Source organism: Schistocerca nitens, chromosome 1 (genome assembly GCF_023898315.1).
Source record: "Schistocerca nitens isolate TAMUIC-IGC-003100 chromosome 1, iqSchNite1.1, whole genome shotgun sequence".
NCBI classification, from domain to species: domain Eukaryota; kingdom Metazoa; phylum Arthropoda; class Insecta; order Orthoptera; family Acrididae; genus Schistocerca; species Schistocerca nitens.
Genome location: NC_064614.1, coordinates 631795948 through 631809501, shown reverse-complemented (window position 1 = coordinate 631809501; position 13554 = coordinate 631795948). Strand labels below are relative to the sequence as shown.

Sequence of the window (13554 nt, the reverse complement as noted above, 5' to 3'; positions counted from 1 at the left end):
TAAAGAAGACATATTCACAGAAAATAATGTGGAGAGATAAAAGTAAGTATGCTAAAGTGTGATACAAATTTGTATGAGATATAAGAAAGCAGTAGGAAAGTGTAAGGCATGTGGGAAGAGGAATGAATGTGACACTTCTCTTCATTTGAGTGAGGCCAAATAGATAATGGAAATCACATGCACGTCTTGATTTTGTTCCATATATCAATACAGAAGCAACTTATTTTCATCTAAGATGATCAGCTATGGAGTTGTCACTTTCAGTGGAACTCCGAAGACATTATTTAAGTAAACTAGTTAAGACTTACACCCTCCCTTTCCAAAAGAAGGAATTTTTGGCCCTGATACAGTGAGATGTCTCCATAGCCATTAATAAGTAAGGATTTTTAGTGTTAATATATCTTACTGACAAAATTCACAGAAAATGTATATAATGTGAATGTTGACTGAGGTGCTGAATTAATAACCTCCAGTTGTTGTGTTGTAATGAATTATTTCTGTAATTAATCGTGACACTTTTTATAAATGATTTTAATGTACTGTAGCTACTCACCATACAGCGGAGATGCAAAGTCACAGATAGGCACAACAAAGTTTCAGTTGCCTGAGACTACAGTCGTGTGTGTGTGTGTGTGTGTGTGTGTGTGTGTGTGTGTGTGTGTGTGTGTGTGTGCCGTCTATTGTTGATGAAGGCCATACAGGCCAAAAGCTTTATTTGAGACATGTTTTTGTTGTACCTATCTGCAACTCAGCATCTCCGCTATATGGTGAGTAGCAACCTTCCTTTTCATAATATTGTTACATTCCATTCTGGATTTTACATTGTTTAATGTACTGTAGGATGTGTACGAGACATTTAACATTCTGATGAGGCGGAAACCCAAAGAAAACAATTTCAAAGCCGTGCTTGAAACAATTAGGGAGTTAATGAATACAGAATGTGTAGTCCCTGACTGGCTTCATGATATCATCTTGGGTTATGGTGATCCTGGAGCAGCACATTACACCAGGTATGTTTGAAATCTCATCTCATGTTTTTAATGAGGATAGTGAAATGACTTGTAACCTCCAGTACAATACTTTCCATGCTTTCACAATGATTTAGGTGCATCGTGTCACATAACTTCACCAAAGCAACGGAAGAAAGAAACTATAATATTCTTTTTTCTTGCCATTTGCCTAATTTAAGATACAAACCCAGTCTTTTGCTTCTTTTTCCATCCATCATCTCCTCCTGTCTCCTGTGTGTTCCTCTCTCTCTCTCTCTCTCTGTCTGTCTTTTTTTTCTGATTCATGTGCTTTCACCATTCATTTATCTTTTTATATTCTTTCCTTCTTTGCAAGACACTTTACATTTTGATGTTATTGTTACTAGTTTATTGTGCTGAGCACATCACTCAAACCTCAACAAAACATGGCATTCCACATGAAGGCCTTTTCTATCCTTTTAATCGTTAAACACAGTGTAGGCTCTGATTTAGATATTCTGAAGCCATTTATGTTAGTAGGTGATATTACACTGGAACTTCGATTTTGTGTTCACCAATTTTATGTTTTTCACCATTCTACACCATAAATTTGTAGCCTCTGTGGAAAACCCATAAGATCAATGCCAAAAATTCCCTAGTTTTATGTTTCTTCCTAGTAAGGTTTAGTTTGACTCTATGTTCTTACTTGACATCTCACTTGGCTTCCTCCCATTTTTTTCCTACCGACATTTGATGTGTCTGCACAATATATAAGTGGCACAAAAGACAGACATTTCGCACCACGGGTGGCAGCTGAGTTAAGGGAATATTTCAGGCCGTTGCGGAGTGGGGTACATGAGAGAGGAAACACTGACTTAATCCCCGATCAGCATTGCCAAAACAGCTTGAACATTTAGTATCACTGCGCAATTTTGTCACATTTGTTAGGTTGCAACAGCAATGGAAAAACAGGACAGCTGATCTGAAGTGTTCTGGTCCAAGCGAATATGTGATGAAGGCTCCCAGCCTTCACCTTTTCTTGTGCCACTTATAACTAAGTCCTGTCTTTCTGCACGTATTTCCGACGTACTGTGTTCAGCAACAATATTGCTATCTTGAAGAGTCTCGAAGAATATGCTCAGTCAGAATCAAGGAAACATTGGCCATTTCCAGCTGGTGACCTCTTATTGTTTGGGAACTTGTTATGTCATCCACCAGCCAGTGCAACCACCACACCATACTAACGTATGTAAAATGAGTTCGCCTGTTGGATGTGTTGAGAGGGAGAATAACCCTTCGATGATGGAAGTGCTGGTAGGGGTGAAAGCATTTTGTGAAGTTCTGAAAAAAGCAGATCATGTGCTGTGGCAGAGATGTCACATGGAAATAGAACAAGGGTTTTGCGATAGCACATCTTAAAGTCTTTTGTGTTCAAATCCGACACAATAAAGTTGTAACAACTACATACACTACTCGCATATATACTTCACACCATACACTATAGAACATAAAGATTGGCAGCAGTGCCAAGTGGTTCTAGGGGCTTCAGTCTGGAACCGCGCTGCTGTTACGGTTGCAGGTTCGAATCCTGCCATGGGCATGGGTGTGTGTGTTGGCCTTAGGTTAGTTAGGTTTAAGTAGTTCTAATTCTAGGGGACTGATGACCTCAGATGTTAAGTCCCATACTGCTTAGAGCCATCATAAAAATTGGCAGCAGTGATAGAAGGCATGAAGTGAAACTGTAGTGCCTGGGCTTTCTTCTAAAATTTACATTTTCTTTGATGTACAGGTGACTTCTAATAAGCTTGTAATGTCAGTTGGGAAAGTAAACTCATTTTTTTATGTCTGTTTCTCTCATCAAGCCTACAATAACACTTCAACAGTGTGGAGAATATGAAGTGCAGTGAGCATATGAAATGCAACTCATAAGAAAAGTATTAAACAATAACAGCAATGATGACAAGGTTTGTCATTAAGTAGATGTCCACATTTATGATTAGGGTTTAACCACTTAGCTGCTGTAATATTTTATATTTTTCCATGCTACTTTATCTCAGTCGTACACAGTGTATAGAATAAAAGATTACTCTATCTCCTAACTTATCTTACAAAATTGATGAAGATCGTTTAGCTTGTAGCTGCAGAAAATTTCTGTGTCCGATCAAATTCCTTTTCACTGAAGTTCGCCTCATCGAATTACATTTACAGTAATCCATTTATTTAAATAGAACCCACCAAATTATCACTGTCCAACCTAACCTAGACCTATTGTTTGTAGTGTGTGATCTGATATTTTAATTTTGAAAGTATTTTACATTACAATACTCAATTTCTAACACACCTTCCAATCTACCCTATACCTGCTGTCTGTAGTGTGTGATCTAATATTTTAATTTTGACAGTGTTTCACATTATGATGCATGATTTCTAACTGCATGTCTTTCATATGCTATGGGTGGACTTTGGAAATACACTACTTTGGAGCTGTGTGACTATTGCACTGTTACCTACCAACTTCACATTGATAGCGCCAACAAGCAAGCAATGTAAAACATGACAGAATTAGGTGGTGCAATGGTTAGCACACTGGACTCGCGTTCAGCAGGATGACGATTCAAACCTGCGTCCGATCTTTCATATTTAGGTTTCTTTTGATTTCCCTAAATTGGTTCAGGCAAATGCCGGGATGGTTCCTTTGACGTGGCACGGCCAATTTCCTTCCCCATCCTTCCCTAATCTGAGCTTGCACTCCATCTCTAATGACCTCATTGTCAATGGAACAATAAACCATAATCTTCCTCCTCCATAAAACGTGCACTATACAATGATGAGTGAGGACCGAGACCATGCAGTGTTGACTTCATGGCATAGGCCAAGAATTTACATGGTGCATATATATTCTGGACTGTACCAGCTACCCTTTGGGGGAGGGGGGGGGGGGAACGAGCACTTGTTTGCTGTGGAAGGGGGTGAATGGGCAGGATTTGTTCCAGGTCGAAAGCTGTCGCTAACTTTTCCTCCCTAGCTGGCCACAAACTGCTTTCATATCAACTTGATTTGTATTCGCCGATCAGCATATCAACATACACCGAACACTTTCCTACGTCATTTTGACGTCACTTTCTCAACTTGTTCAGCTACAAACAAGCTCTCCCCTCAGCATAATGAACAAGGAAAAGTTTACAAGCAATACACTAGAGGTCACTGTCCTTGTGTCAACAGCATATGCACTATGTTGCACTGCCATTGTGTACAGAAGGAAAACATACACCCCATGTGTTACATTCCGACACCTTTCACCATACTTCATAGTTTTCATTTTAATTCACCATGTTCATCAATTTTTTCTTTTTTTTTTGGCTTGGCACAAAGGAAAGCTCTCTCAAAAACGGGTGTTTTGACGTATAATTTGTGGTCGTAGCATGTCAGAAAATAGATTGATTACCTTGTACCCAGGAACCAGTTTCAATTTTTTTTAAATGAGTTTTTACTTGCTGTTACACATGTGTGATTTCTTAAGAACTGATGACATTCATTACCACAAATTATTGTATAAACATTATATTGTACATTTAATTTCCTTCACTTATACGGTGTATTGGAGAGGATTATGATTTTTAATCATACATGCCAATAGATATGTTTCTGCTCGGATTTTGGGGATTTTAACATTTTCCTTGATTCTGTATTTTCCTCAATTGTGCGCTTTGTTAAGTCTGGACTACATGAAAACATAAAAAAAGGAGTTTTGCTTGTAGAAGCTCCACAGATATGTGTGTGAGACTAAGACGAGAGAACATTTTTTTTAATTTTCAGAATGTTGGATGTCTACTACTTCAACAACACAGATTTTAAAATTGTAGAGCAGTCACAGATTGTTTATAAATTTTGTATATTGACATTTCACCTGACAGACATGAACATCTTGAGAACTGCAGGAAATAAAATGTATTACTCTATCATAATATGAAATAAAATCACAGATTCCGGAATGTTAAATAATCTGGGTGTTTATAGTGCTGCTGCCAAATGTAAAATGGAGAAAGTTGGTTGTGTACAGTTAAACTAAATTCTCTGATCATGTACAGTTTAAAATTAAAGAAGAAGTCACATCATTTCTTGCTGAGTGAATTGGAGCACTATTGATACCATGTTTTACAGACTATAAGACGCTAAGGACTGTAAGATGCACCTTAATTTTTAAGCAGTTTTTTAATAACATTTTTACAATTTTTATTATTACATTGCAAAAACAGACAAAAAATTCTTAGTTTATAAAAACAAACTGACCTTTAAAATCCCTGGATATCGTCATCTGAGCTTTCTTCTTCTTCTTCTTCTTCTTCTTCTTCTTCATCATCATCATCATCATCATCATCATCATCATTGTTGTGCTCTTCATGTATAAGATGGTCTTTTCTGCCATCAAGAGCATTACTTATGCAGCACTTCTTGAAAGATTGAACAATAATGTCTTCTCTCACTCTAGACCATGGCTGTTTTATCCATTGACACACTTGTTTGATTGTAGGTTGTCTTAAAGCTCCCTTCAGCATGAATTCATGCTGCATTTCATCCATCATCCATTTGTTCCATTTCTCTCTCTTATAAACTCTTTAAGTGGTTTATTTATCAAGACATCAAGAGGTTGCAGTTGTGAACAGTACTGTTATTCGACATATCAAATATCAGAGGAGTTTTGCCCATATTTGCTATTTAGCTTAGTTCCACACTGACTTTCTTTCAATGTGGAGTAATAAGGTAATGGAAAATTAGATATTTTCTCTTCGTACTCTTGTGGCATTGTCTGAGATATTTTGGTTTTGGTTCATGAACCTGCAGCACCAACCAACTCCACTCTTTTAGTCTGTTAAATTCCACTATTATGCTAGCTTACATTTTTGTATTAATTCCAATGCCATTTTGACAGTGTCCATGAATCATACTTCGTCTTCTAGTTTTGGACATTTTGCATTCAGTCCTCTATTTGCTTTAGTCTTCCTAATTTTTGTGAGCTCTTCTTTACTTGTCTGGCAATCGTGAATGATTTTTTTCTGTTGTTGGAGGACCAAAATGCCTCTCAACTGCCCTGTCTCTATGTTGTTCTGGATATGCTATTACTTTCAATTTAAGGCCAGCACCATATGAATACTTTTTATTTTTTATTACAAAACTAGCTACTAACAAAAATGTTGTATTGTTACTGATAACACAAATCACTTTCAGTTCAAGTTCACTGGCACTGTAGACTGCAAAGACGCATCATGGGCTAGACAGTGTTCTGGGTTTGTGATGGTGGGGCAGGAGGAAGACAATGTTTGCAAGCTTGTGAACCTCCACAATTCATGTTTGTCACATCGGTGCACTGCTGCTGCCAATTGAATTCAGTGTTGCCAGATAGAAATAGGTTTCCCACAGCATCAGATATAGTGCCACCTGTAAGACTGGCTGGAATTTTAAATCTAACAATGGACATTCAGAGTAAGATGCCCCTGAATGTTGGAGGCAATTTTTTGAAGGAAAAGTGTGTCTTATAGTCTGTGAAGTACGGTATATAGTTTGGTGGAAAACTACCACATTAAGCTTTAAAAAAGCGAGAAGGGGAGGGGGGCAGCACACAAACCCATAATCATTAAACTGGGGTACCTATCTGCTGCTTGCAGGCAATAGCACACAAAACTCTAAGACTGAGAACCTATTACTAAACTAAATTTAAAATGCTGTAGTAAAATTACAAGTTGAAATTTTAACTAGGCTACTACTTTTGTGTGTGTTCATTCACATATGTCATTTTTACAACAGGTTATTAATACTTTAGTATCTGCACTGGTATCACAACAACGCTGTTTATGCAGGTACTATGCAGGCCAACAGTGCCCCAGTAATAACAAGGGAACAGAACCCCATGAGTGAAACAAAAACTTGCCATGCGAGTCGATCTGTGGGAAGCAGAATGCCTTAACCCTCTTAGAAATGTGCACAGCAGTAACTCAGCTTGTGGCTGGTGTGGACAGAACACTCAGAATTAACATTCAGCACAATGCTGAAGGTGAGAACCATGGTAGTTGAACTCAGCATAACCTCTGGCCTGCTTGGTTTGCTGCCATCTGCAGCTAAACACCTCTGTCAGCAGGTCCACCCGTACCACATGTTCAATGTACCATCCACGGTAGATTTCTGCGCTATTTTGTGGCACTACCCAGGCCAGCTCATCTTCCTCAATCCAATGTCTGCTGGTGGGGATAATATATCCCTCTCCATTCAGAAGGCCACATACGGTTGAAAATGCCAAGGCTTGGGCTGTGAACTCCAGCGCAGAGCCAGAGAGGCTGCTGAAGACCCTGCCCGGGAATCAACCACTGGAAGTGGCAATGCCAAGCCCATTGGTTCCGGCGGAAGGACGTGGAAACCAAGGCTGCCAGGGTTCCACCGGCAGCAGTGGAGTTGAGGCCACCTCCATCGGCGAGGGAGGGAGGACATGGAGTAGGAGGAGGAGGAGGAGGAGGGTGGGTGGGTGGGTCAGAATCCATGGCCTCCATATCAGCAGGTGCAAGTGTGAGCCTCGATGGGGGCCAAGGCTACAAGTGATGGTAGGACAGCGGAGAGGGCAGCAGCAGGGAAACACGCCGCCGCAAGTGATAGCCAACACCCAAAACAATGTCACGACCAACTCTGCACCCCTTCCCCACCCCGGCAAATTAGAATGCTGTGGCAGTGATGTCCCAACAGTGCACAGGTACAACTGATTTTCATGACATGTCAGCTGCTCCCCTCCAACATCCACCACAAGGAACCGTAAACCTTTGTGGCGTGCTAAAACATCCAGCAGGCATCCCTGCTGGTGGCCAAGGGGCTAGGCCCAAATGGTGACCCCAGCTAGAAAACTCGGCGGGCTGCGGTGACCCTGTGGCAGTTGCCCTGCAGACGTTGTTTTGGACTGCACCAGTTGACTGGTTTCACCTGGTACACAATCAGAACACATGACAACACATTGTTGCAGGAAGAATTAGGCACTGACTGCTTCATTTGGATTTTGAATGGACACATGAAGTGCTCCACCTCCATGTTAGAACCCAGGTGAAATGGAGTGGTAGCCATATGCTGGATGCCATTATGAATCCAAAAGTCTTCCAACTCCTGCGACACAAACTGCCTCCCGTTATTGACATAGGGGTCCTGGGGGATCCCTCAATGGGAAACTGACTACACACGAACAGTGGTAGTCAACAATGTGGAGAACAACTTGGCTACCTATGGGAAATTGGACACTGCGTCAGCCAGCAATAACTACATGTTGCCCAAAAATACATCTGCGAAATTGACGTGCACCTTGTCCCTAGGGCGCTTCAGGACTGGCCAAAGAGAAAACTAGTGCAGCCTAATTCGATACGCAAACCCTGCCAGCCCACACCAGACGTTTGATGTTAGGCCAGTAGACATGAATGTCGGCCAATGCTGTCATACAGGTTGCATCCCATTGTGATGCATGCACCAATTGGAGTATGCAAGAGTGCAATGCTGGGTGGAGCACTACTTGACAGCATTTCTCCTCCATGGAAAGCATGGAGAACTCCTGGATGCACATCATTGTGTTGATCACATAAGAGAAAAAACATATGCCATGCTAGATATCTAACTTAAGAGAGACTCTGGCCAACGCATCTGGACTGCTGAACCAATATGCCGGAAAAGTGGCTCAGCAGCCATGGTAGTTGTGACCTCTCACACTGTCAATGGAAAATCCAACAAGGTTTGCTGCAGGCCATCATCCAATGTGAACACGAGAGCCTCCTTCTGATTGAACTCTGGACTGAGTCGCTCCAGTAGCCACAATAGCTCATCAGCATTGGCATGCTGGATGGTGGACCAGTAATGAAAGTCATAGCAATAGTTAATGAGAAAGAGGAACCATTTCTGCAATTGGCAGGCATTCGTATCAGACAGCTTATAATGAGGGGCAAATAAGAAAACCAGCAGTTTGTGGCCGATGGTGAGGAGGAATCTCACTCGATAAAAGAAAACGTAAAACTTTTTAACCCTCAAAATAGTAGCTAACACCTCCTTTCCTAATTGGGAATAATTACGCTGTGCCTCAGAAAGCCTCTTTGATGCGTAGGCTGTTCAGTGCCACCCATGTTCTAGTAGGATAGGAGTGTATCAGTGCCAAACTGGGACAGGTCACTTGCCAGGGATAGTGGTTTACCAGGTGTAAAAGAAACCAGACAGGAGGCCGAGTACAAACACACCTGTCTACAATCTGCAGACCAGATAGGCTGTATGCCAAACTGGCAGAGTCAGTTAAGATGATGGCAGATGTGTGTGGCCCAGGGAATGAACTGAGAATAATATGAAATCTTACCCATGAAATCTTACCCTTAAGGCCCCCCCATGAACCATGGACCTTGCCGTTGGTGGGGAGGCTTGCGTGCCTCAGCGATACAGATGGCCGTACCGTAGGTGCAACCACAACGGAGGGGTATCTGTTGAGAGGCCAGACAAACATGTGGTTCCTGAAGAGGGGCAGCAGCCTTTTCAGTAGTTGCAGGGGCAACAGTCTGGATGATTGACTGATCTGGCCTTGTAACATTAACCAAAACGGCCTTGCTGTGCTGGTACTGCGAACGGCTGAAAGCAAGGGGAAACTACAGCCGTAATTTTTCCCGAGGACATGCAGCTCTACTGTATGATTAAATGATGATGGCGTCCTCTTGGGTAAAATATTCCGGAGGTAAAATAGTCCCCCATTCGGATCTCCGGGCGGGGACTGCTCAAGAGGACGTCGTTATCAGGAGAAAGAAAACTGGCGTTCTACGGATCGGAACGTGGAATGTCAGATCACTTAATCGGGCAGGTAGGTTAGAAAATTTGAAAAGGGAAATGGATAGGTTAAAGTTAGATATAGTGGGAATTAGTGAAGTTCGGTGGCAGGGGGAACAAGACTTTTGGTCAGGTGAATACAGGGTTATAAATACAAAATCAAATAGAGATAATGCAGGAGTAGGTTTAATAATGAATAAAAAAATAGGAGTGCGGGTTAGCTACTACAAACAGCATAGTGAACGCATTATTGTGGCCAAGATAGACACAAAGCCCATGCCTACTACAGTAGTACAAGTTTATATGCCAACTAGCTCTGCAGATGATGAAGAAATAGATGAAATGTATGACGAGATAAAAGAAATTATTCAGGTAGTGAAGGGAGACGAAAATTTAATAGTCATGGGTGACTGGAATTCGTCAGTAGGAAAAGGGAGAGAAGGAAACATAGTAGGTGAATATGGATTGGGGGGAAGAAATGAAAGAGGAAGCCGCCTTGTAGAATTTTGCACAGAGCATAACTTAATCATAGCTAACACTTGGTTCAAGAATCATGAAAGGAGGCTGTATGCATGGAAGAAGCCAGGAGATACTGACAGGTTTCAGATAGATTATATAATGGTAAGACAGAGATTTAGGAACCAGGTTTTAAATTGTAAGACATTTCCTGGGGCAGATGTGGATTCTGACCACAATCTATTGTTTATGAACTGCAGATTGAAACTGAAGAAACTGCAAAAAGGTGGGAATTTAAGGAGATGGGACCTGGATAAACTGAAAGAACCAGAGGTTGTAGAGAGTTTCAGGGAGAGCATAAGGGGACAATTGACAGGAATGGGGGAAAGAAATACAGTAGAAGAAGAATGGGTAGCTCTGAGGGATGAAGTGGTGAAGGCAGCAGACGATCAAGTAGGTAAAAAGACGAAGGCTAATAGAAATCCTTGGGTAACAGAAGAAATATTGAATTTAATTGATGAAAGGAGAAAATATAAAAATGCAGTAAATGAAGCAGGCAAAAAGGAATACAAACGTCTCAAAAATGAAATCGACAGGAAGTGCAAAATGGCTAAGCAGGGATGGCTAGAGGACAAATGTAAGGATGTAGAGGCTTGTCTCACTAGGGGTAAGATAGATACTGCCTACAGGAAAATTAAAGAGACCTTTGGAGAGAAGAGAACCACTTGTATGAATATCAAGAGCTCAGATGGCAACCCAGTTCTAAGCAAAGAAGGGAAGGCAGAAAGGTGGAAGGAGTATATAGAGGGTTTATACAAGGGAGATGTACTCGAGGACAATATTATGGAAATGGAAGAGGATGTAGATGAAGACGAAATGGGAGATAAGATACTGCGTGAAGAGTTTGACAGAGCACTGAAAGACCTGAGTCGAAACAAGGCCCCGGGAGTAGACAACATTCCACTAGAACTACTGATGGCCTCGGGAGAGCCAGTCATGACAAAACTCTACCATCTAGTGAGCACGATGTATGAGACAGGTGAAATACCCTCAGACTTCAAGAAGAATATAATAATTCCAATCCCAAAGAAAGCAGGTGTTGACAGATGTGAAAATTACCGAACTATCAGTTTAATAAGTCACAGCTGCAAAATACTAACGCGAATTCTTTACAGACGAATGGAAAAACTGGTAGAAGCCGACCTCGGGGAAGATCAGTTTGGATTCCTTAGAAATGGTGGAACACGTGAGGCAATACTGACCTTACGACTTATCTTGGAAGAAAGATTAAGAAAAGGCAAACCTACGTTTCTAGCATTTGTAGACTTAGAGAAAGCTTTTGACAATGTTGACTGGAATACTCTCTTTCAAATTCTGAAGGTGGCAGGGGTAAAATACAGGGAGCGAAAGGCTATTTACAATTTGTACAGAAACCAGATGGCAGTTATAAGAGTCGAGGGGCATGAAAGGGAAGCAGTGGTTGGGAAAGGAGTGAGACAGGGTTGTAGCCTCTCCCCGATGTTATTCAATCTGTATATTGAGCAAGCAGTAAAGGAAACAAAAGAAAAGTTCGGAGTAGGTATTAAAATTCATGGAGAAGAAGTAAAAACTTTGAGGTTCGCCGATGACATTGTAATTCTGGCAGAGACAGCAAAGGACTTGGAAGAGCAGTTGAACGGAATGGACAATGTCTTGAAAGGAGGATATAAGATGAACATCAACAAAAGCAAAACGAGGATAATGGAATGTAGTCAAATTAAGTCGGGTGATGCTGAGGGAATTAGATTAGGAAATGAGACACTTAAAGTAGTAAAGGAGTTTTGCTATTTAGGGAGTAAAATAACCGATGATGGTCGAAGTAGAGAGGATATAAAATGTAGACTGGCAATGGCAAGGAAAGCGTTTCTCAAGAAGAGAAATTTGTTAACATCGAGTATAGATTTAGGTGTCAGGAAGTCGTTTCTGAAAGTATTTGTATGGAGTGTAGCCATGTATGGAAGTGAGACATGGACGATAACTAGTTTGGACAAGAAGAGAATAGAAGCTTTCGAAATGTGGTGCTACAGAAGAATTCTGAAGATAAGGTGGATAGATCACGTAACTAATGAGGAGGTATTGAATAGGATTGGGGAGAAGAGAAGTTTGTGGCACAACTTGACTAAAAGAAGGGATCGGTTGGTAGGACATGTTTTGAGGCATCAAGGGATCACAACTTTAGCATTGGAGGGCAGCGTGGAGGGTAAAAATCGTAGAGGGAGACCAAGAGATCAATACACTAAGCAGATTCAGAAGGATGTAGGTTGCAGTAGGTACTGGGAGATGAAGAAGCTTGCACAGGATAGAGTAGCATGGAGAGCTGCATCAAACCAGTCTCAGGACTGAAGACCACAACAACAACAACCCTTAAGGAGACTGGAGCTCCTTCATGTTCTGGGGCTCCAGCAGCTTGACAATAGCTTTGATGTAGTCACTTGTCAGGGCGAGGCCATCTTTGCTAAGCACATTTTCCAAAATAGTGCAACTTTGGGGAGGGAAAAAATGCAGTTTTTCAGTTTTCAATGGAGGCCACTCTCCAGGAAGCATTGGAAAACTACCTGAAGGTTTTCTAAATGGTTCTCTCCTGTCGGGCCCATGACTCAATTGTCATCAAGTTGATTGACACAACAGACAATGCCCTGTATCAACTGCTCCAAATAGTGCTGACAACATCCTGGTGCAGACAAGATTCTGAAAGGCAAGTGATTAAACTAGTAAGGCTCAAAGGGGTGTTGATGACCAAGAAAGTTCGAGAGACTGTGTCCAACGTCAACAGCAGGTAGCTTTCGAGTAAGTCAATGCATAGAAAATTCTGGTTGCCTGACATCTTCACCAACAACTCCTCCAGTGATGGAATTGGATATGAATCTATGACACATTGCGTGTTGACCCTCTGTTTAAAACCACTACAAATGCAAAGGACAATGTCAGGCTTCTGAATCACCACCAGATGGGTGGTGGCCCATTGACTCAACAGAATGGGAGAAACAATGCCTTGATCCTGCCAGTACTGCAGCTCGGCCTTTACTTTGTTGCACATAGCAAAAGGAATGGGGAGGGGGTGACAAAATTTAGGTACCACCAACAGCTTGAGAGAAACATGTGCCTCAAGATTTTCAACCTAGCACAAAGTATTCTCAAGCAGTGGTCCATATGACCACAGCAAGGAAATTGTGAAAATTAATTAATTGAGACACTAAATGCCCTTCTATGACAATCTACAAGCAGGAAACAGAAAAGGCATCCAGCCCAAAAATATTTTGCGCCATTGGTGAAT

General features: G+C 41.4%; 1 protein-coding gene across 2 annotated transcripts in view; it reads left to right on the top strand.

Annotated features, from left to right (window-relative positions):
* LOC126257794 (RNA helicase aquarius) overlaps nt 1-13554 on the top strand; it is a 368203-nt gene that overhangs the window by 222113 nt on the left and 132536 nt on the right. For both annotated transcript variants that reach the window (XM_049955590.1, XM_049955591.1), the window contains one exon: nt 841-1010. In XM_049955590.1, coding sequence (XP_049811547.1) covers nt 841-1010 — 170 coding nt within the window. The remainder of the gene's footprint in view (nt 1-840; nt 1011-13554) is intronic.